The 23,765-nt window shown below is 42.6% G+C and overlaps 1 protein-coding gene across 5 annotated transcripts in view; it reads right to left on the minus strand.

Annotated features, from left to right (window-relative positions):
* The window catches only part of RERE (arginine-glutamic acid dipeptide repeats), a 473,712-nt gene that overhangs the window by 313,977 nt on the left and 135,970 nt on the right, over positions 1-23,765 (minus strand). For all 5 annotated transcript variants that reach the window (XM_075906794.2, XM_075906795.2, XM_075906799.2 and 2 more), the window contains one exon: positions 4,241-4,708. In XM_075906794.2, the coding sequence (XP_075762909.2) occupies positions 4,241-4,562 (322 nt within the window). In that variant the 5' untranslated portion in view covers positions 4,563-4,708. Of the gene's footprint in view, positions 1-4,240; positions 4,709-23,765 lie in introns of those variants that run through there.

Genomic DNA, 23,765 nt, shown 5'->3' on the forward strand with positions numbered 1-23,765 from the left:
GCACCCCCTCCTCAGAGAAGTGCGGCCCTTGACCACTTTCCAAAACCTTGGAGTGGCCCCCCACCAAAAATTATTGCTCCCTCCTCCCCCCGGTCTAAGAGATTTCTAGATTGACAATGGTTCATCCAAGGCACAGTGCCGGCAACGTTTGTATTCTTTTCTGCCAATGCATTGCTGCCCAAGCTTGGAATACCTCTAATATTACAGTACAGGGAGCCTTAAAAATTAATTATTTGTCACTCCAAATTCTATAACACTGACTACTACCGAGACCAAAAAGATTCTCTATCTACATTTTAAGCCAGGACCTTCAGCAATTAAAAGCCAGGGCCTCCACACCCACACAACAGCTGTTCTGAATACACAGTCTTAAGCTATGACACAAAGTTAGAGAGCCCCAAAGTTTATCTCTTTGAAGGCTCCCTGCTGTTACTGCACTCATGATCAAATATTAGTAAATTCCAAGTCCTGCCTGTTAAGAGCAAAACTATTATGGTAACTGATACCTCAAACGCATGAGATCTGCTGTTCGGAAATAAATACTAAGTGCCAACTTCTGCAGAGGCAACGCAAAGAGAAACACCTTAAAACCTCAAAAAATTTACTAATTATTTTTCAGGCATTTCACCCCTCTTTAGAGGAGAATAAATCACCCAACAGATCCACTCAATCACCAATGTAAGCAATTTATACCCATTTCAGCTGCTTCTACAATAATTATGTTTAACACTCCACTGACACAAAACATTTGTGTCAGTGGACACAAATGGACACTAGACAAGATTTCCATCATTCATTTCCATGGTTTTCTTTTGGAATATGTATATGTTTTGCTCCAGCAGTGTTACGATAATCCACTGATGATTTTACAGAGAAGCAGGACACAAATAGTGAAGCCCATAAATTAGTTCTTTTCTATAAGAAAACCAAGGATTAATACCATTTCTGGTGAAAGAGAAAATTGCAATTACTCGTGGCATTGAGCATTCAAAAATTCTTTACTCTCAACATAGTGTGTTATTGAAAATGATGGCTGCAATTAGAGACAGTTACCTGTCCCATAACTGGTGTTCTTCAAAATGTGTTGCTCACATCCATTCTTCATTAGAGAGCTCTTTGGAATGGCCCCATCATGGCTTAGTATAAGGAGTACCACTCACTCCCTCTCCTCAGTTCCTTCCTACCAGAACTAACAGTGGGGAAGGAGGGCAGGTCATGGAACGGACATGAGCAACAAATCTTGAAGAACTCCAGTTACAAAACAAGTAACCGTCTTTTCTTCAAGTGATTTCTCATATCTATTCCACATTAGGCAACTTCAGGCAGCACCCTTGCAGGCAGGTAGGAGTTCAAAGCTGTGAAGATTGTTATACAGCTTTGCCGAAATCAGCCTCATGGTATAATGAGACAACATGTGAACTGAGGACCACATCATGGCTCTACAGATGTCCTGAATATGATGAGAGGAGTGGACGGGACATTTTATACCATGCCATGAGGGCAGCACTCCCCTACGGATAATGTAACAGGGGCGGCCCGTGAGCATAGGCAGACTCAGTGGTCGCCTATGGCACCGCTGGCCCGGGCACCCGATGATGACGTCATGGGGCGCCCGATGATTACGTCACAGCCATTGATGGCCATGCAGGCAGGGGCACGAATCGCGCCTTCCACCTGGGGCGCCAGCTGCCGCAGCCGGCCTCAGACTGCTCCTGCATCATAATCACACACACCTCATGTGGAATGGACGTGAATCATCACTTAAAAAATAATAAAAAGCTTCCATGTGGAATTTCATAGTCTGAAAATCTAACTGATATCATCATAGATAAATTCCTATTGGTATTGAACGTGGAAAAAAATGAGTCCCTGAAAACATTTAAGTAAATTCTTCCAGTGATTAAATTACTCTCTCAGGGGAAAAATATGACATTACAGGAGGCTCTGGACTTGCAACCACCCGAGTTCTGACCCCCACACTTACAACCATTTTTATAAGTGTGGAAGGGGCACGGCACCTATCGTATATTCAGGTTCGAGTTATGATGCCCCCGACTTGCGACGCATCCCTAGAACCAAACACATCGCAAGTTGGGGGCCTCCTGTACTGTTGGTAATTAATTGGTAATAAGTAAATGTTAACTGCTAATATTGTGCCTTCCACTGAAGGATCTCTATAAAGGCTGGCATGCATTCCATTTTTTTTAAAAAATCTGCAAATGTGAAGACATTAAGGGATGTGTCTAATGTCAAAAAACACGACAATGGCAGAGTTGGTGCTAGTTTTCTGGTCTCCAGATTGGTTGTTATAGCCACGGTTGCTATCAATACGGCTTCCCTGAACACTGGCTATAAGGCTGGCAATAGTAATATTTAAGTGACATTCTAGTAACAAGTGACACAAAAGGAAAAAGTAGTCAGGAGCCACTACTGGTTCATGTGCACTTGCAACCCTTTCACTTTGCTTGATGTTCATTCACACCATGCTGGCATGCCATTTCAAGACATCTAAATTATATTAAAGCTACTCAAGGAGGTTAACTTTTCAAAATTGCAACCTATTTGGAGCAGGGACTGTGTAACCATCTTTGTACAGTGCACAGTGAAATTAAGGATGTAACACCCTGATTAATCATTAGGTTGATCTAACATTTAACTAAGTGGGACCCCAGGTGGGAAAACATTCCAGCCCATGAGGGACCGGGTGGGGACTGGAACAGCCCTTCGCCTGCAGCAGGCTCCTACCAGGGACCTGGTTAACCATTACCCAGTAAGCATCACTTGGTAAGGGTGATGCTTTATCAGGTAACTGGTTATCCATTCATATCCTTAAGTGAAACAGCAAACGGATTTTACCAGGTTAACTTAAAAATTATTTATGCTGCTAGCTAGGTAGTGGCAAACTCCAGGCATTCATGCCAAGACTGGTTTTTGATGTTTATCCCATTAGCAAGCTTGCAAGTCAGCAAAAGGACAGCTGACCTGATGCCGACATGACTACTGCAGTCTCTCTCAAACTTCCTCAACTGTATCCAAGATATCTCAGGGACCAGAACCGAGAAACACTGGTGTAATGCATGTCAGTCTGCCCTCACTGAGAGGCAATGAATTTAGAATGAAGATACAGTGAAGAGGGTTGTGAAAAAGCACTATGGGTAGGAGCAACAGCAAAGAATAAAGCCTTGTCCACAAGGGGAATTTGACTGGCACTGCTTTTGTGGAATTAGGTATTTTACAACAGTTATTTGAGAAAAGCTTTGTATGGACCCTGTTCAGGAATAATCGCTCTGCTTACAAACTACATTAATTATTCCTAAATAAAATCTGCTATTCCAGAAAAGAGCATCCACAGGTGGAGCTATTCTGAATACTTATCACAGAATAACTTATTTCCGATAGTTCTGCCAGTCACTTTCATCATCTAGACGCAGCCTAAGAATTTAGGTTAGGCACCTGACATTTAGATAAGCATTTCTCAAAAGTGGCTGCACCCTGGAGCTGTGATTGGAGAAAGGGCTTTGGTAGGTAGTAGGGGTGGAGCAGCAGCCACACACTGTTGCTCCTGCATGTGCTACCTTGGTATTGGGTGCGGAGGCTGCCAGCAAAGGTAGGGACCTGACTTTGGAGACATCTGGGGTACAACACTGGTGGAGGAAGCAGACTATGTTCCCGCCTTCCCACGCCAGTGAGGCTCAGGATGGAGGTGGCAGGATGAGAGGCATCATCCACAGAGCTTTGGGCTCTATCCCTCATCCTCACCCTCAGGGTCAAGGCTTTTTGGAGACATCTGGGGTACAACACTGGTGGAGGAAGCAGACTATGTTCCCGCCTTCCCACGCCAGTGAGGCTCAGGATGGAGGTGGCAGGATGAGAGGCATCATCCACAGAGCTTTGGGCTCTATCCCTCATCCTCACCCTCAGGGTCAAGGCTTTACGCTCCAGTGCTCACTGCATACCAACCCCCACTTCACTCCCAGTGTTTCATTTAAATGCAAAGTGTGTTTTGTTTAAGAATGGGCACGAATTCAAGTCCTAACCAAAATTTGGGATGTGTAGGAGGCATGAATCCAAGAGGTTTAGCTTGTGTTTTAGCCCCTTTCTCCAATGACCTCCTTGGGAGAGCACACACCCTCCCCGCTAAAACCAACAGGGTACAAATTCACATGCACAGTGCTATACACTGCAGCTGAGAAATGCTCAACTACAGTCCATGTTAGCACTTTTTAAGGGTTCTTTTTACCTCCAGGCCTGTAGACAACATCATCCTCTGTGATGAAGGACGTTATTTCACCACTGTCGGTTCTCTCATAACGAGATTTCTTCTTCGGAGGCTTCTTTTTATTTTTCTTGGTGGACTCCTCTGTGGTGGCACTGTTGTCATTGTCCTCATCTTCACTGTGGTCACTTTCAGCGTAATTCTTGGCACCTCCTTCCAAAGTACAGCTCCGACGAGGACGGGAGTTTTCGCTTTCTCTCACTTTTTCTCTCTTGTCTCGCTCCCTGTCCCGATCCCTGTCCCTATCCTTTTCTTTGTCTTTGTCCTTTTCTTTGTCAGCTGTCATGATTCGCCACGTGCCTTCTTCTGTCCTCTCACGGCTGGGCCTCCGTGAAAGGTAGACAGTAAGCCTGGGCTTCAGTCTTCTGAATTTCTCACTCAATTCCAGGAAAAATTCGACCACTCCAACAACCCCAGCGTTTTAAAGAAGCTCTTGAAAGGAAAAAAAAAAAAGAAACAAGCATTAACACCCAAATCACTGAATCAAAAAGGAACCTACACAAATATTTCAGTTTGCATAAATAAAACTGTAAAATACATGAAGGTCCTTAAAGCAGCTGTTTGATAAGTGAAACTCCAGCTTTGATAAGTGAAATTCCAGCTTGCAGATAGTTTACACAGCAGCTTTCAGCTCAAAAGATGCTCAAAGCTCCTTACAAACTAGGCACAAAGATAACTTAACCTACCACTGAAATATAGCTACCTTTGGAATAGAGCATGGTAAGCATTGGAGCACACAGAGTTTTAAATCAGAAACTGATTAAGTCCAAATGGAACTTTATGAATTAAGAAGGGAAAATGTAATTACCAGTATTTGAATCTGACCAAGACTCAAGATTTCCAACCTACAGTCCAATAAGTCATGAGGAATATTTAACAAAAGGTCATGATTTCCATTTTACAACTCAATCGAATAATGGTACCTTCAGCAACACAATATGCAAGAGAGCTGACAAATATTCACTCAACCACACTTCTTACCCTTACTGCAGCTCCCAACCATATTAGCTTGCAAGAGCCAACAGTCTCCCAATAAGGTGGCAATGTGCGCAAAGTTGCTCTTGCTTGCCCCACCAAAAAAATCTTTTCACCATAATCACATTTATCGTGTCATTTCCATTATTGTAAGCAGCACCTGGATAGAGACTGCACATTTAGCTTTTTTAAAAAGTGCATTGGGCAAGTGCCACTTGTTACAACAGTATTAACAAGTAAATAGTATGTCCTAGGCTCATGAGAGCCAGGATTCTCCAACTGGAAATCAACCCTGGACAGTGAGTGCATAGAGCCAATGTCACCAGTTATATCTTTCCCCCAGAAGAAATCCCTTACTCCTCCCTAAAACCCCCATACCACACCATCACCTAATTCCCAGTCAATTGAATGGCTGTAAGAACAGCACTATAGTTACTCATGTTCTCTCTGCTCAGAACCAAGAAATAATGTACCAATAAATGCCTTTTCTACCACTCAAGTCCAACAATCTGGACTGACAGATTGTGTGCTACGTATTTGAGTGACAGCCAATAGCACAAACAACAGCGTTAGAATTTTTGGCACCTTCTCTTCTGGAAAGACTAACAGAATCTGCACCAAATGAGGCATCCACAAGCATTTTTTTTTTAAATTGCTCAATAGAAGGAACCTGAACTACAGCCACTGTTATGGCTCTGTCATACCATTTTCCTGAAATATATACCAATTCCAATATTCCCAAGGAGTAGATCTAAGTCAGACAAGTTAAAAGAGAAGAAACTCTGTATTCCCTAGTTTGTCAATTCAGGGGTTTGGGACCGAACCCATCTGATTTAGATATAAGATAGTCAAGAAAATTAGGATGTTAACACTGTGTTAAGAACTCTGAGCAATTGCTGCACCTCAAACAAAAGTTACTCAGTCTAAAAAAGCCTGGAAAGCTGTGCAAAAAGGCTTACAGAGGCAACTACACTGCTGCCTCATATTCTCTTCAATAGAGGCTTTTGCTATTCAGTTTTCCCAGGACAGGAAACATCTTCAATTATCTTAACTTTAGGCATTGTTAAGGTAAGTTTCAAAGAGGTGTAACACTGAGATTCTGAAATACACATTTCCTATCATCAGACTCTAAAACATGATTCAATTCCACTCTAAGTATAAAAGTGCTCCAAGTCAGAGATCCTCAAAAATCAACCCGCACTTGCTTGCCAATAGCACCTCATTGAAAAAAATTACTAACTTCAAAGATTTCCCAACGTATGAGAAAACTAGAAGAAACTCCTGCCAAAAATGAAAGTCTATAAAAGGCCAACTTAGCCCTTGTGAATCAAGGTGAAGGGGAAAGTACCAGAGAGCTGCAATACTACCTTATCCCGCCCTTATGGCAGAAACTGTCGCTATTAGAAAAATATTTTGTTGATAAAAAGGGGTAGTGTGAAATCAAAGCCAATGAAACAATTGCTGGAAGGCTGTCACCGTAACAAGAAATAAAAGCTTCAAGTTAAGTAATTTATGAGGGTGAGGCTACACCAATCAAATGGAAAAAGTACCACCACAGGTTGAACCTCTGTGGTCCAGGTCACTCTGGTCGGGCAACATCCATGGTCCAGAAGGACCACAGATGTTGCTGGACCAGAGAACCTCTGGACCAGATAACCAGTGGAAGGAAGGGAGCCAGAAGCCCAGTGTTGCAGGGCTGGCTGCAGAGTAGTGACCTGGGGCAACAAAGCCACAGCAGCCTTGGGTTTATGGAACACCAGCAGCCGAGCAGCGGAGCCCTAGCAGCCCAGAAACTCTGGCAACCCTGACAGCCCCAGGACAGAGGAGCCCCGAAGGACCAGACCGCCCCCAGGACAGCAGAGTGACCACTGGCCCCAGGACAGCAAAGCCCTGGGGGCAGTGGAGTCCCAAAAGCCCCAGAGTGCTCCCCCACTTCCCAGGAGCAGAGATCAGGAGGTCTGGAGCCCCAGCAGTCCATAGCCACTAAGCCCCAGCAGCCCCTGCAGCCATGAAATAGCAGGGGAGCTAGACCAGTCAGCAGCAGAGCTGTGTGGGGAGCCCAGTGGCATCTACTGATGGACCAGGCAAGAGCCCTGGACTCATCAGCTGAGTGGCTGGAGTTGACCTCCCCTGGTCCAGAAAAATCGCTCATCTGGGACCGGTCAGCTCCTGAGCAGGGTGAACCAGGGCGCTCCAACCTGCATTATAAAACAATGGATTTCACGGAGAACAATGTCATTTCCTTAAAGAAGGTAAAAAAAACTTAATTCCTTAGTGGTAATCCTTCAAAGTCCCTCAAGATTACAGTACACTGTCAACAACTTCTCCAAATGACCCATTTCTTCCATATTTAACTTCATAAAAGACATAAAAGATATGCCAGAAGTCAAGGCAAGCCCCCATTATTTGAAATCACAAGTAAACAGCTTTTCGGAGGACCTCTGAACTGCTTCTGGTCAACCAACTATTCACGTGGAACCAAAACTGGGGCAATGTATTCCTATTCACCATGGATATCAAAGTGTTATGGCCAAGATGTCTGGATGGTTCTCAGAGATACAGAACTTCTCCCAATTAGGTTGTCCAATTCAAATCCAGACAAGGATGTTACCAACCAAGAATTTACCTCATGGTTTTCTGGTGACATAATAAAATAGCAAGGTTAAAAGATGGCACTAAAGATACCCAAGGCTTCCCTACTCAAGAGCTTTCCGCCATTGGTATCACTTACCAAGCTGTGACAGAGGTGATCAGTTTTCCTTGTGCATATATGGCCTTTCATGCCTGTCTGTAATGAAAGGAGACTGACCAACTGAGATGGACAACTGATAGTTTCTAAGATAGTATACTACCAGATGATTCAGCTGTAGCTTTAAATTATTCCAGATTGAAATGTGGCACATACTACTAACCACAAGCATGAAACCAGGAGCCTCAGAAGATGCAATGCTCCTTACATTAAGCTTCTGAAACTCCTTAATCATAAGGAAAAGACACTGATTTTTAAAAGGATAGGAGAAATAGAAAACTAGTTAACGCATCTGAAATACCTCCCCTAAATCTTACATTAATCTCTTTAAACTGGCTACCATCAATTCTTGATGACAACTCCTTTCACTACTAAAACTATCCAGACACAAAATTGCTTATGCTGGCATGATTCAGGCTGGAGCTTGAATCTGAGGGTATGTCTAGACTGTAGACTTCTTGCGCAAGAAGGTTTTTGCGAAAGAGATCTTCTGCAAAAACTTTTTGTGCAAGAGTGCATCCACACTGCAAAAGCACATTGGAAAAGCTATGCACTTTTGCACAAGAAAACGTCCAGACTGCATGGACACTCTCGCAAGAAATCTCTGATCAACATTAACAGAATGGCCACCAGGACACCTGTGCTTCTTTCAATAGGCTGTTTTTTGCACAAAAAAACCCTGTTTCCCATCCAGACACACCTTTTTGCACAAGAGCTTTTGCACAAAAAGGAGTTATTCCTCGTAGAAAGAGTTATACCTATACTGCAAAAACCCTTCTGTTCTGTTGATTCACTGTAAATTTTCTTGCGCAAAAACACACTTGAGGTGTGGACGCTCTGCGAGTTTTTGCGCAAAAAACTCTGCAGTGTACATATAGCCTGAGATATTTTCTGAATGAGCCAATTATCTAGGTAAAAAATTATTCCAATGCCTTTACTTTTTAAGGTAGCTACCATAATTCTACCAACACATAAGGTGATCAGATGCAAGTCCAGAGAAAAGAACATGAAGATGTCAATTGACCACAGAAATCAAGAGATACCAGTGATGACAAGGGTTCCACAGAGGCATGCAGATACATTTCCTATATGCTAGAGAGCCTGGATAATTCCCCTGGGTTAACTGTTAAAGTCAACTCTTTCTTGATTTCACATAAGGTTTAGACTTGAACCTCTTTAATCCGGCAACCCTAGGAAACAGGGTTAGCCAGATTAAACGTTTTGCCAGGCCAGGAAATGAATCTAAGGGCTATGCTCAGGACACTGTACCTGGTGCTCCACGTTCCCCCACTGTTCTTCACATAGAATGCGTCGCTGCATGGCCATTCCCCACTCAAGCTGGGGGGAAGAGTAGCGGCAGCAAGCAGAGCCACTTGCACATCAGCTTGCCAGATATTCTCAAACTGCTGACATCTGTACTACTGAGGTTATAGTGTATTTTGAGCAAACCAATTTATCCATTTGAAGTCTAAACCTGGCCAGTTCTCCAGGGCATCTCAGAAACTGTAAATACTAGGGATGTAAAATCCCATTTAATTGGTTAACTAGTTAAACAGTGTTGGAGATTGGGCAGGGAAGGGGGGGGAAGGAGGTTCTGCTGGCAGCCCCGCATGAGGGCCTGGTGAGGCTGTAGCAGCCCAGCACCTGCGGTATACCATAGGAAGAGGGCTGCTTCCTGGTACCAGTTAACCATTACCCAGTAAGCATTACCCATTAAAGGTGATACTTACCAGGTAACTGGTTAACAATTCACATCCCTAGAAAAGACAAAGAATAAGTCTTCCATTTGGGGAGAAAAGACTGATATGTCTCTTTAAATAGAAGGCACTGGAGAGAATAGTTTCTATATGATGAATTGCTGGTGACTGTAAGAACATTGGGCATACAGCAGAATTTTATTTTGATAACTGATCAGGATTGAACTCATCTTCTGAAGATTTGGTTAGTTTCTAAGATGCTACAGGATCATTGTTGGTTTTTAAATTCTCTTATCCACTGGTTCAATCCCCCCTCCTCCAGGACACAATCAGTTTAGGTAAGTACAGCTAGGAAGGGAAAAGAATTCTATTCAACAACTTAATTTTAGAATTTGTTTCCTGTTTCTCTTATCTCTGGGATAGGAGAAAATCATTGCCTTCTCCCACTCCTCTGTAACTAGAAGGTTATTTTGATCAAACATTCAGAGCAGAGATGTATAGTAAAAGGAGACAGACTATTCTATTTTTGGTTTTAGTTAAAGGAGGAAGAGAACTAGATATAAACTAATGAGCAATTACACAACCCACTACCTTATACTGAAAGGTAAGGATATCAAATGGAATCTCATACCAAGACATGCAATCTAACATCTTAAAACAAACAGCAAGTCTCGCAACCACTGCAGGGATGCCATGACTCTGAGGTCTTAAGGTGTCCTGAGTGGCTGCTATAGTTTATATAAGGCTTAAGTTCCATGAGCTAACTAACCATAAACGAGCTGCTGCTTCCCCCCCGCTGGTTTAATCCTCAAGCTGGTCTATCAAGGCATTTGATGAGCACAAACCGATGGCAGTTTCTAATTGGGAAGTTGCTAGATCCAATGACCTTTGAAATTCCACCTTCACACAATTGTCAGTAATGCCCTTGAGGCCTTCTATAGCAAGAGAACTTTTTTCTTCCCACAGTGACAAGAGCAGAATCTACTTGCAGGGAGATACCCTGTAAGACAGGCTTATCTGTAGATAACCCATATATTTTCCCCCAGAACAGATGGCAAGCAATTTTGTATCAGGATTAGCCGCAACTTTTATAAATTACATGCGCAACAGCCAAGTGACTGCAAAGAAGCTTTGTCAGCTTTTCATTCATGTAACAGGAGTGGAAGCTCATCTTTCACTTACGAAAAGCCTTGTAGCCTCTTCAATAGACACATAATTTATGGTCCTCTGCCTTGAGTTTTCTTATAGGCTACTGGACACTGAGAACCTTTCTTGCCATCCCATGGTGAAGAATACCCATTTCTGGGAAATACACTCCCAAATTATGTTAGACTGACAGGATTTTTAAGCCAGCACCCCCACAGTCCAGCTAATCAGACTGTCACTACTAGGAGAGGGAGATACATACCACAAACAGAGTTTAGCTAGCTTTTGCCCATCGCCCAAGATAAAGAACCTAAATATCAAGCTGTCCATATGATTCCTGGTAAGAACGAAAACAGGATTAAAACCTCACCTAAGGATTCAAGGACCCACAGCTCACTACAATGAATGCTTCTCTTACCAAATTCATCAGTATTTATATTGTCCATCTCCTGAACCATTACAGTCATTGTCTCACCCTTGAGACTATGCCTACACTAGTATTTTGTCAGTAAAACTCCTGTTGGTCAACACAGCTACCATTGCTTGTTGGGGGTGGTTTCAATATACTAACAGTAGAGAACTATGGGGAAACCTTACAGCAGCACAGCACAGACATAGCCTACGGAGGACCAGGAGTAATCTCAATGTTTGAGATTACTAGCTAAAATCAACCCTTCTTGGAAGGTGCAGCTTCATTGGGGGATGCTTATGCCAGAGCCAAACCTGATCCCAGATTAAACATGACTCATCGCGCAGAAGGACTGGATTCAGAATGAGTGCCAGAAAGACACAGAACTCAAACCCAACCCAGTTTGGGTGATCATAAATTACTTCCCCAAGGCACAGGTCAAATCTGCTTCCCATAGCTGGATTTTTTACTGTTTATTACCATTCTAGGACAAGGTAAAATAATCTACCCAAGAAAGAACATGCTGAACCAGGCAGAGCAAAAAGAGGGACTTAATCCTATTAGAGGTACCAAAGAACACCAGCGCTATCATATGCAAAAATGGAGAATATAGAACTTCAACAGGACTGCCTGTTTAAGGACTATCCACAAATAAGGACCGAAGGGTTGGTGCTATTGTTACATTGTCTCATCTCACTTTAAACTAGAGTAAAATATTAAGTGATAAGGGACAAGAGCTTTGTTGTATGCACAGAAAAAAGGTCTCTACAAACAGAGCTATTTTTGAAATCAGAATGCGTTTATATAAGCTTTTATAGGACACATATGCTTGGATAAAGCAGAGTTTAGCCAAGTTAGATTGTCCACCTGTAATGGCGCGTGCGTGCATGCGTGTATTATATAAAAATAATGTTAAGTGGCACATTGATAGAATTTTTATCAACTACACAATTAGTCAATAAGGGATGAAGCACTCAGTCCCAGCTCACGCCAGATCTTAGAACTACCTCCATGGCACCTCTGCAGTTTAAATGTATTGCTCCTACAACATTTAAACTGCAGATCTGGTGCGAGCCAGAACTGAGAGGGGCTGCCTGCCCGGCCAAAGCAGCCTTTGCACTGCTGCCTCTGATAGGGGGTAGAGATGTGAACTAGTTAACTAGCCAATAAGCAAATGCTTATCAGATAGTCAACACACTAATTGACTAGGCTCTTCCTTTATCCCCTTGCTGCCTCTCTCTAACAGAGGCAATAATGAGGGAATGAGGAGGACTGCCTTCAAAGTGGCAGTGCCACATGCAGCCCAGGGCCAGACCCTAAACTCCATGTGGCGCTGCCCCACATGCTGCCCAGGGCCCAGCTGGCTCCCGGCTGCACATAGCATTTCAAAGTAGCAACGCTGAGTGGAGGCGGGGGCCAGCTCCCCACATTGCTTTTGCCTCTGAAGTGTGCAACAGACCTGGGACTGTTTCTACACTTCAAAGGTGGAGGCCCCTTACTAACTGAATAAGCGATACATATTGCATTGACTATTCAATTAGCCAAACAATCTAAATTTAACATCCCTGGTGTGGTCTCCATCCTCCCTGGTGCTGGAGTGGGGGGGAGTGGAACAGTGAGGCCTTCCCCCCTCTCCCTCTCCTCCCCCCCCCCCCCCCCGTGCTCTGGGGAGGCAGGCTGGAGAGCATAGTGAGCGGGGGGGGGGGGGGGGAGTGGCACAGCCTCCTAGTGCGTATATAGGTGTGTATCATGAGCTTTTGTGGGCAAAACCAACTTCTTCAGATGAGCTGGAAGCCCTTCCCCCAATGCCAAAAGTTTCACTGCAGTAAATGCAAGTGTAAACACCACTTTGTCAGCAGGAGCCCTCTGCATCCAACACAGCTGAAGTCACTGGTGGAGGTTAGAAGTATTTTGTCAGCAAAAGTATGGACAAATAGCATTTACACATGTCCACTTTTAGTTCAGGACTGTGTAGACAGCCTTGTTGCTAAAAGCTGTATAATGTAAACATAGCCAAAGGTAGGGCAGGAACTACTAGTAAGCATCTAATTAAGATCCAATAATAGTTACCCCAGAAAAATACTACTTTATTATTTGAACGTCTTTCAAGGTCTCTGGATATTTTATGCCTTGGCAATAAATGTCAACACATTCTTCCCACACAAATGCACCGAAAGCCTTTAAAAAAAATTTTTTTTTAAATCCTTTTGGCACAGTTACCAGAAAATGATAATTTAAAGATGAAAATGGATCTCTCATATGTCAATGGAATCCTCTAGCAAACGAATGGAAAAAGCAAAGAAGGGATTTAACATCTAATTTCTAGAATAACGTGTGTGTGTGTATGTGTGTATACAATTACATATACATTGCACTTTTTTTTTTTTTTAGTCAACCATGTTCACATTCAGAAGCCATGCTATGGCCTAATCACACTTAACTGAACATACCAGGCCGTGAAAACTAATCTGCTTACTTAACATTATTCATCTGTCACAGATGTTGCAAATGGGTTAAGCACTTTTAGCATTTTATACATAATTATGCTTGGTTGATATGGAATCCATAAAACTAACACCATTACAAAAATATAATGTGCTGTGATTTTTTGTTCTCTAAAGTAAACTGTGCTAATACATCATGTATATAGCCAAAACAGTAATTACACAGATGTTTAAAGCTGGATTAGGACAGTAGAAGTAAATACATTGAAAATTTTAGTGGTTTTTGGCAAGCTCTATGGCTTGGCTTGGAATAATTTTACTCACTGGCAGCTTTACTCACATTGTATGTAGCAACCATCAAAGCATACAACAGAAAAACTCAGATTACAACACCACAGGGGCAAAGAGTATTAACTGCCTATACCAGTGGTCACCAACCAGTAGATTGGGATCTACTGGTAGATCTTGGAGCCTCTGACAGGTGATCCTGACTGGTTTGGGCAAGAGGCTTCAGCTGCCCCTCCTCCCACTGCTGCTCATCTCCTGCCCTTTGCCTTGCAGCTGAGCCTCCTGCTTTCTATGCAGGGAAGAGGAAGAAAAGCAGAGGTGCTGATATCAAGGTGCCCATCCCACTCTGTATCCTTTCCCTACAAAGCAAAGAGGGGGCACAACAGGACTTGGGATAGAGTTTGCTGGCTGCTTCAGGGAGTGGTCCAGGGCAGGGATGAGCCTGACTTGGCCTTACTGCACCACCACCCAGGAACCACCTGACGTAAGCAGTGCCCAGCTGTAGCCTGCATCCCAAACTCCTACCCCAGTCATGAATCCCCTCCTCCACCCCTGCATCCAAACACCATCCCAGAGCTTGCACCTAGAACCCCTTCCTACATCCCAACTGCCTGCCCCAAGAGCAGCTCAGAGCCCTTCTCACACTCCAGATCCCTTAATTTAAGACCAGAGCCTGCACCCTGACCCTCTGCCCCTGCCTGATGAAACTGAGTGACAATGGGCAAGAGAGGGAGGGCGGAGTGAGTGTGGCGGGGCCTAGGAGAAGGTGGATGGGCAAGAGTATTTATATTTGAGGTAGGTCCTGGATTGCACTTAAATTAAAAAAGTGGTCTCGTACTTAAAAAGGTTGGAGACCACTGGCCTATGCCAATTTATTGTCTCATCCATAGAATTTCCTAGAGAAGAACCTCTCAAAGGACAAGAGTATAGGCCAGTGGTGGGCAGTCCACATCCTGCAGCATGTGTGTGGCCCATAGGGGTTCTGTGTGTGGTCCAGAAGACATGTTGTTTACTGTTGCCCATGCACAGGGTTGCCACATTACACTGGTTTCCCCCCACCCCCACCCCCACGAATGTTACTAAAATGACACGTACATAAAGCCAGAGCACGAAGGGATGTGCATGCATATTGCACACAACACTGACTTAGAGCCGTATGATCCCTCTGCATCCAATCAAAACGCTGCCATGTTTCATTTGCCACACCATGCACATTCTAGGTACACACACGCAGTTAACAAAAACTGCCCTATTCCAGAAGACTGCTTTGGTTACCACAATCTTGCGGCCCACTGAGACGGAGGACCACTCATATAGCCCATTCAGTAGCTTAGGCTGCTCATTGCCGGTATAGGCTAATGGAGAACAACCCAAATCTAGCAACTGAGATGGGTGTACAAAAACCTAGAGGAAAAATCTATTTTTTCTCTTTTTTTTTATTATAAAAAATCATCTCATGCATAAATGTTTTCATCCTTGCTAAACTAAAACAGAGCATTATGAGATTTTGATAGTCAAGACACCAATCTATGATTAGGTAAATCAGTTTTATATACACTATTGGATAATTCCATTTATCCCCGTTCTGAACGAGCACACACAAAGGAAAGCAAAGGAAGAGAACAGGCATTCTCCACTGGAATGCAACTCAGAGCCCGTTTCACTACAGAGTAACTAACCCTTGCTATAAATGAATCCCACAGGACAGATTGGGTCCCTGGTTAATAATGCTTGACACTGTGCAGCATAGTCCAAAGCACACAAAGGTACACTGAAATTTACAAAATGTTCCATAGTTTAACCTACCTAGCAACTACGCTTATCCAGAGTGTACAATAGGAAAGCATGGGGGAGGACTCGTTCCAATCTGTCAGTGTAATTACATGACAAATTTAATATAAAAACTAGCACCAGAGTCTCACCTTTAATCAAGTGAACAATATACAGCATGCAAACAATAGAAATGGGGGTCAATATGCCTACTTGATGCATGGATAAACAAGCTGCTGGAATGCACAAGAATGCTAATTCAAGACACAACTGAGCCTGTGTCTCTCTAGATAAGCCATAAGTAGTTGATGGAAGTCAATTCCCAGTAGACCAAAACTGAATGTTTCAAGTCTCACCCACTGTGGTGTGTTCTATATCAAATGCTTGAGCTCTTTTGGATCAGTATGATTCACTTTACATGACGTAACATTATATTATAGTGTTTGTTCAACCTCAATCAAGCACATGTTGCCCATAAAACCTGCTCAATTACAGATATCAGCTGCTTGGTAGGGGAAAGGAGAGACTAAAGAGAATGCAGGGGAGAACAAATCCCAGAGTATGATCATAACCACTAGACAATGTGTAGCTAAATAAAAAGTTGTTACAGCTCACCAGTTACATGGCTGCCACCAAAAAGCAACACGGACACATCTCTAACAGTGGCCTTTCAACATCCACAAAATGGCATGAACTTAAAGATACTTTAAAAAAGTGTGGACAGGCACAGACAGGCTTGTTTCAATGCTGTAGGGATTTAAAAGCGAACATCTGAGATTTTGGGATATCAGAGATTCAAATATCTAAATACACACCCATGCCTTGTTTAATCCAACAAGAGCTTCAGAGTTATTTAGAATCACACCAGCATTTCAGAAATGAGGCGGAACAGAAAGTCAGGCCAGACCTATACTAGGAACAATGTCAGTATGACTTAATTGGTATACCTCACTGGCAACACACTCCTACTATGTATGCGGCTTACGCCAACAAAACTGCACTATTTTCCAATCACAGCATCACTGAGCGCTCCAAGAACATAAGCTAAACTGGCAAAAAGCACATTTTTGACAGTGTAATATGCCTACACGAAGGGCTTCTGCTGGCACAGCAGTGTGTAAGGCTTGACATCCTCGAGCACTGTTCCCACTAATCTTCCATACATGTATGGGACACATCTTTGTGTACACTGAGGCATGTGTGAATGTGCACCACAAGTAGAAACAAAAAACCTAGCTGCGGGATCTCTGTTACTCAGCTTTGCAGCATTTGACTCTCTCCAGAGTGACCACAAGTACACAGCTTGCTCCTACATAAGCTATGCCAGCAAAAGGTTGTACTGCAGAACTAGCCTTAAAAAGAGGGAGCAAGAGCTAACTATTTTTCATGCAACCTTCTTAAAGCATTTACTGTGCACACCAAAACAGTTCCTTTGGAATCTGCCTGTTCTCATGGATAAAAATACAGTTCAACCACTTTTTTGGGGGGGGCCTTTTAAATAATCATATGCATATTTTAAAGGGCATAATCTTCACACAGACTTTAGTGGTGCCAAACCATAAATATATACCTAGAAAAAACCCTTCAGGAATTTCTTGGAAAAAGTTATTACTGCACATGCAAATGTATTTGCATGTGTTTACGCAGATTTCAATCAAACTTGTTGGCATCTATTTTGTACATTAAAATTCACAGTGCAATACAAAGGACTGCTCAATCCACTGTGACAACTATAGGAACAGGGTAAGCTAAACATTTCCATGTCTAAGGTCTCAGAAATCTGCTGAAGAGGGGGGTATTTTTACAAGATGTTAAGATGCTTAAAATCAGTTTTGAAAACCTGAATAGCTGATTCAGCTAAAATAAAAATATCCCCCAAAATAAGAATTTAATTTGGAGTTAGTGACTGCAACATTTCTGCTCTTAGTCAGGATGGTCTAACACTGGCCAATCCAGTGTCAAAGTGCTTTGAAAATATTACCTTGAGACGCTTCTATTCCTTCCTTTCCCAGTTTTGCCCCTGGCGTACAATGTGACTTTAGGCAAATATGCCATTGTTTAGTCATCTACTCAATGCTACTTATCTATCTCACAAGGGTGTTTGAAATTTAACTTGTTTGCAAGATTGCTTTGAAATCCTTGGATGAAAGGCATACAGTGAAGGCAATTTTAACACCACTGCCGCATGACCAGAAAGTGATTGTCCAATCCTATGTTCTTGCTTTCTAGGCTTCAATTCCAGACTCTTATTGCCAGGCGGGGAGCAATGCAAAAATAGTTCCGCAATTAAAACCACAAGGAGGGCTAGGAAAAAGAATGAATGCCTTACATTGCAGTGTGAGAGCAGCCTCGGCGTAAGTCCTGATCGTGAAAGCACTTACGCGCACACACACACACCACATTATTTCATGGAAACAATCCCACTGATATCAACAGGACTATTCCTTGAGTAAAAGGTTACATACATGTGTAAGTGTTCAAAGAACTGGGAAATTACAGTGGAAATTTAAAATATGGTGGGAGGGGTAAAAATGGTGAGATTTCATCCTCCCAAGAGAGGGAAAATGAACCAAATAAACAGCATCCCTCAGTGTCTTATTGTCCAAGTGTTTTTTTTTCCTTTGAGACCCTCAAATTCAAGAATTCCATTAAATGTATACTATGTTATAAGCAACCTGCAATATTCCTAAAACAGAGATTAGAGAAAAATATCTTTTCGCTCCCTTGTTGGTTGTACACACCCAAGAGCACATTTAGTAAAGATATTTTTCTATTTTGTTAATCATTTGCCTCATCATCTATCACTTCTCTGGCAGTCACAGTCATTCACATGCAGGCTCAACCCAAAACACGCAAATAGCATTTACAGAAACAGCACCAGGAAACTGAAAACAAACAGGCAAAAGGCAGTTGTGTGCACAGAAAAAGGACAAAGGGTGGGCGCAAGAAAGATTATTCTTGGGCCTTTCCAAAAATAAATTCTTAACATAGCAGGGGAGTAGAAAACCCTAGTGACCATTTTTATATTTAAAAAATTAAGGTTTTTTTTTTTTAAATCAGAAGAGTGATTTTTAAGAGTGAGTCAAGTCACAAACTCATGTTTGTAAATAATCATCTGAGGAAGAGAACCCTTGTCACAAGTTTCAAACAAGAACATTTTTAATGCGATAAAAATTCTCAAATTAGAATTTATAACAAGTACTCATGTAGTGCTCCAACTGAACCACAATAGCTATGGCCAAGGCTTTCATTACCTAAAAGCTATAAATATTCCATAAAACAGCCAAGTCAAAATCTGTTTGGATGAGCAGTTGCTAGAATGAAGCATGTCAAAAGTCTTCTGTTGCTTATCTCCTGGCAAGAGATGGAGCTGTCTACAAGTTCAAGAAAAAAAAAATCAAATCTTCTTAAGCTTGTTAAAACAGAAATTCTTCAGAGCTGCAAATGGACATTAGTTCACAAGTCTATCAGGATGGCAAGAAGGGCTGTTGACATCAAAATCACCAGTGAAAAGAAAGATCTAGGGCAGGTGCTCCAGTGATTCAGAATACTGACTCAACTCAGTGGTATAGCTAGGACAGGATAAGAGGGTGGGCTCACTTATCAGCTGAGCAACCAAAGCTGGGGATAGAGCCCAAGGCTTGGGGGGAAAGCAGCAGGTGTGCATGAGGGATGCAGTGGCATGGAAAAGGAGGCCAGAGGGACCTGGTGCCCTGGGGACAGGGTGCAGGAGGACTGGGGAACCTGCCTCCTCCCACTGCTCCCTTCCCCCCACTCTTCAGCCACTACCTGGGGCACACAGGCCGCAGGGCACACCCATAGGACAAAGGGAGAACCCTGCTGGAGTTTGAACTCCACAAACCCCTCCCTAACCCAGCTCTGCCTGCCAGCCCAGCTACAACCCCCTCCTGCTGGCGTGTCATGTGCTGCTGCCCCAGATTTCTGCCCTAGCACTAGACCTGCCCAGACCTTCCCTCCGGAGACATGACCTCTGTGTGGGTAGTGCTAGGGCCAGAAACGGACAGCAGCATGCAGTGCCAGCAGGAAAGCAATGTGGCCACGCTAAAGGACATTAAGCTGGAATCAGGAGACCCAGCTCATGGATTTGGGGCACTCCAGCCCAGATTTGGGTGAGCCTGGCTGCTACATGGGTGGGCTATTCTCAAACAGAGAATTTTGCCATTCATTGTTGTTTTCCATGTACATGAAATGCCAAATGCTACATTTTGGATCCATCACAGGTTTCCAGTACCGTTACAATAGCACCAGCTCCAGCCAAGTCTCAAGAATGCCTCTGCCTGAGAAGTTCATTTGAAATATTTCAGTGCAAGCGAAGCGGAAAGCACAGGTGCTGCAGCCAGATCAAGTCTCTTAGAGTCCTCTTTTCTTCTAAAAATGTTCCCCCCAAGTAACTGAAGACACAAGATGCCTTAATTAAATCTTTATTTTTAAAAATTACATTAAAGAAAGTCTAATAGTTTTACATAAAATTAAAAATAAACTCTAACTCAGCACCTCTGTGCCTGGGAAAAAAGTCACAGAAAATCATTAGCAAGCTCACAAGCACAGACTAAGAATTTAATAGCATTAAATCAATAGAGCAATATACATATTTTACTGGAGTCTGGGACTTGCTTGGCAGTGAGGTGGAGGTGACTTCCTTTCCCTCTGAGATCTGGAAGAGAGAAAAAAAATTAAGAGGACATTTGTTAAAATGAATATGTGAAGACAAAGCTTCACTCCCCCACGCCCATCCATTCAGTTCTCTACGTACCATCTTCACAGCACTATAGTAGTTACCAGCTTCTCACCAAAGACTAATTTTGTCCCTCTTGTTCTCCAGAAGTCACTGAATGAGGAAAGGGAAGCTGTTTGGACCAGGAAAAATGTCCTGTCCTGGGATCCCAGCCTGGAATGTTTCCATACCTAGATCCTAAGGGGAAGGACACAAGAAGGAAACAGTTCAGTAACATCACATTAGAAATTATAGAGGGAGAATAATAAAATATAAAAATATTTCATCAACAGCATGCCCCTTACCTCCTCAAGCACCATCATCTGAAAATACTGATGACAGAATAGACTCAAAACTGAAGTCTTTCCTGCAATGATATAACTGCAGCTGACAATATTTATTCTGGCATATGCATACGGTCAGATTACGGCACACACCCAGCCTTCAACATGTGAGAATCCATGGATAGGACAACACACCTGAAAGCAATTAGAATTAATGTAACAGTATAACATTAACAGAGACAAAAAAATTAGTACATAAGTGTCTGAAAGGCACAAACTGTACAGATATCATCTACAATACATTGTGTCACCTTGTATGCATCTTCCAACATGCAAAGTTCCAGGAAGCTATGGCTAGAATTCAGGTTCCACAATGCACTAGTACATACATTTGTGGACATGCAGCATCGATTTAAACAACTTGACTGGTTTATGTAGGCATCCTGAATTGACAATTGTAAATCACGCTCAAATGTCTGGCTGCAGCATTTACATTTGTTGTGGTCTATCTTAGAGCAGAGCTGACCCGAACAATCAGTGGAGGGAACCTCATTAATGCATCATAGAGTAAAGGTGTTAAAATACTGAAAAGACTATTAGGAAAACACCAGTGACTCCCCTGGTGAAGAATCAGCAGTGGCCAAATAATGTGAGAGGAAAAGGTATGTTCACAAGGTATCAAAGCTTGAATCTGTATCCTGTTCCTGCTTGGTCTCTGAAGAGCCACCACCTATAATAATCAGAGCTGGACAGCTGCAAATTAATATTGCAAAACTGCAGTGAACACTGAGATAAACAATTCTGCAGTTACGTGATCTATACACCTGGACATCATTAATAACTGGAAAGGCATATGTACTACCTCTTTGCATGTTAATACCAGCTAAGAGGTTTATGTGCTTAAAGAGTCAGGTTCTAAAGATAATTTGAAAGAAAGACCAACGTTAATAATATGATCTAGTAATATCAAGGCAACTAAGCATACCAACTAAAAACATGAAGACAAGCTATTTTTCCCCCCCTTTAAATGAACCAGATAAATCTTTAACAAGATTTGTGTTAGTTATGTGTTAGACTTAATACAACAGAATCATTTTTCTGTAAGTAGTAAGTCTCATATTGCAAGATAAAAAGGCCCTGTGCTGAGCAAATGCCAAATTAAAAGAGGTATGTCATGCAACTAGAATTCCTTTGACAAAATTCTCCTAATTTTTTCATCAAGAATTAAAGTTTACACTTTCAAAATAAGGTATGTAAATATTACAACCAAGTGGATGAAGGCTTCTTTAAATAAAAAAAATATTTAAAAAAAATAATCCGAAACCTTTCAGATAATCTGGAAAGTATAGGCATGGCAAGATTGAACACCAGAGAGAATCTTAAATGGCAACAGGCAAAAGCAGACTAAAGTTCTCAATGGTAAGTACAAAAAAAAATAATAATGCAGCCTTAGCACTATATTTCCAACACACACACACACACACACACACACACACACACACACACACACACACACCCGCCTCTAGTACACAAAGGAGCAGTTCCAAACCAGATTACATTTCAAAAAATTCCACCTTTGATTATAAAGCTGATTAGCAGCATGGTCTCGACATGGAATTAAGCTGCTCTTTGTTGTTTTAAATGAGACATGGATTCCTCCCTTCTCCCCAGATTTCACTCCATTTGAAACCCTGCATCTCACATTTTCAGTGGTTTTGGGGGGCCTATTTGTTTTAAGGGGAGGTGATTTTGAGACTATATACTCAGCACTTTTTTGAAAGTTAAGCAGGCCTTTTTAAGGGGTGTCAAACTGTACACCCAACTGCCTAGTCTATTTTGAAAATGTAGTCCCACAAGTTACAAGTGAGTGAAATTCAACGCAAGTCAATACTCGGGAAATATCTCTCTCAGAATTTCTCAAGTAGCCATTCTCCAATGTACTTTTATCTGATACATGCAGATCGATCTCTGCATATTTTATCTACAACACTTCTGTAAACAGTTACCGACTGATTGCCAGTTACAGACCACAAATATCGGCCTCATTTATAAAGCCCTGTGCGGATACCAATGTCAACCATGGGTGCAGATAGACATCTACTCCCAAGAGACACTCTGTCCCATCGCAAGAAGTGTGGTCCTGCTGCTCCTGGGAGCCCACTCCCTGCGCTGGCAACTTCTCCTGGCAGTGTAGATGTACTGCCTACCCCCAGCAGCATAATACAACCACAGACAAGAGATTCCACAGCTGGGGCAATACAGCTGCACTGCCAAGAAGAGCTACCATTGTGGGACGTTGGCTCCTGGTAGTGGCAGGACTACACCTCTCTCCATTGGATGCAGTATCTTTTGGGAGCAGAACTCTGTGGATCAGCAGATACCAATGTCTAACTGCAAATATCTACATCCGGGGTAAACATTTGGCTCTACTCATCCATGTTAAGAGCAGGGATCATGTGGTATAAAGTGACTTCTGCAAACAATTTTACTTCTAATGCAGTAGGTTCTGTTTGGGAAAATAAGTATGCAAGTACTAAAGGTAAGTTTTACAACTGCTTCTCACCCCTTACATTTAATATTCCTACTACTGCAGTATTGCCTGGCTCTGCAACCAGCCAAACACTTCTATAAACAGTGGCTTGTAAGCATATAGACTTATGCAAACTTTTCACTGCAGAAGATGCCACACAACTGTGGAACTTGTTTAAGCTGTTTGTTTTACTATTTTAAACCTTGATCCCTCCATGTTTATTATTTTCTACCATTTTCAACTACATCAGGCACAAGTGGAATGCAATTAGTTGGCAATTTTAATTTTTTTCAAGACTTACTAGGGATCTGTGCCCCCTGATCAGTGCACTCCCCAACTTCTCCAGGTCTCTGGGGGTAGGAAAGTCCAGCTCTCCCCACTCCCCAGCCAACAGGAAAGGGAGGGCCACGGGGCGACACCAGCCCATCTCTCGCCCCCAAACTCCTAGATACTGGGAAGGGG

Source organism: Pelodiscus sinensis, chromosome 24, assembly GCF_052426305.1.
Source record: "Pelodiscus sinensis isolate ZL-2025 chromosome 24, ASM5242630v1, whole genome shotgun sequence".
Classification (NCBI taxonomy): domain Eukaryota; kingdom Metazoa; phylum Chordata; order Testudines; family Trionychidae; genus Pelodiscus; species Pelodiscus sinensis.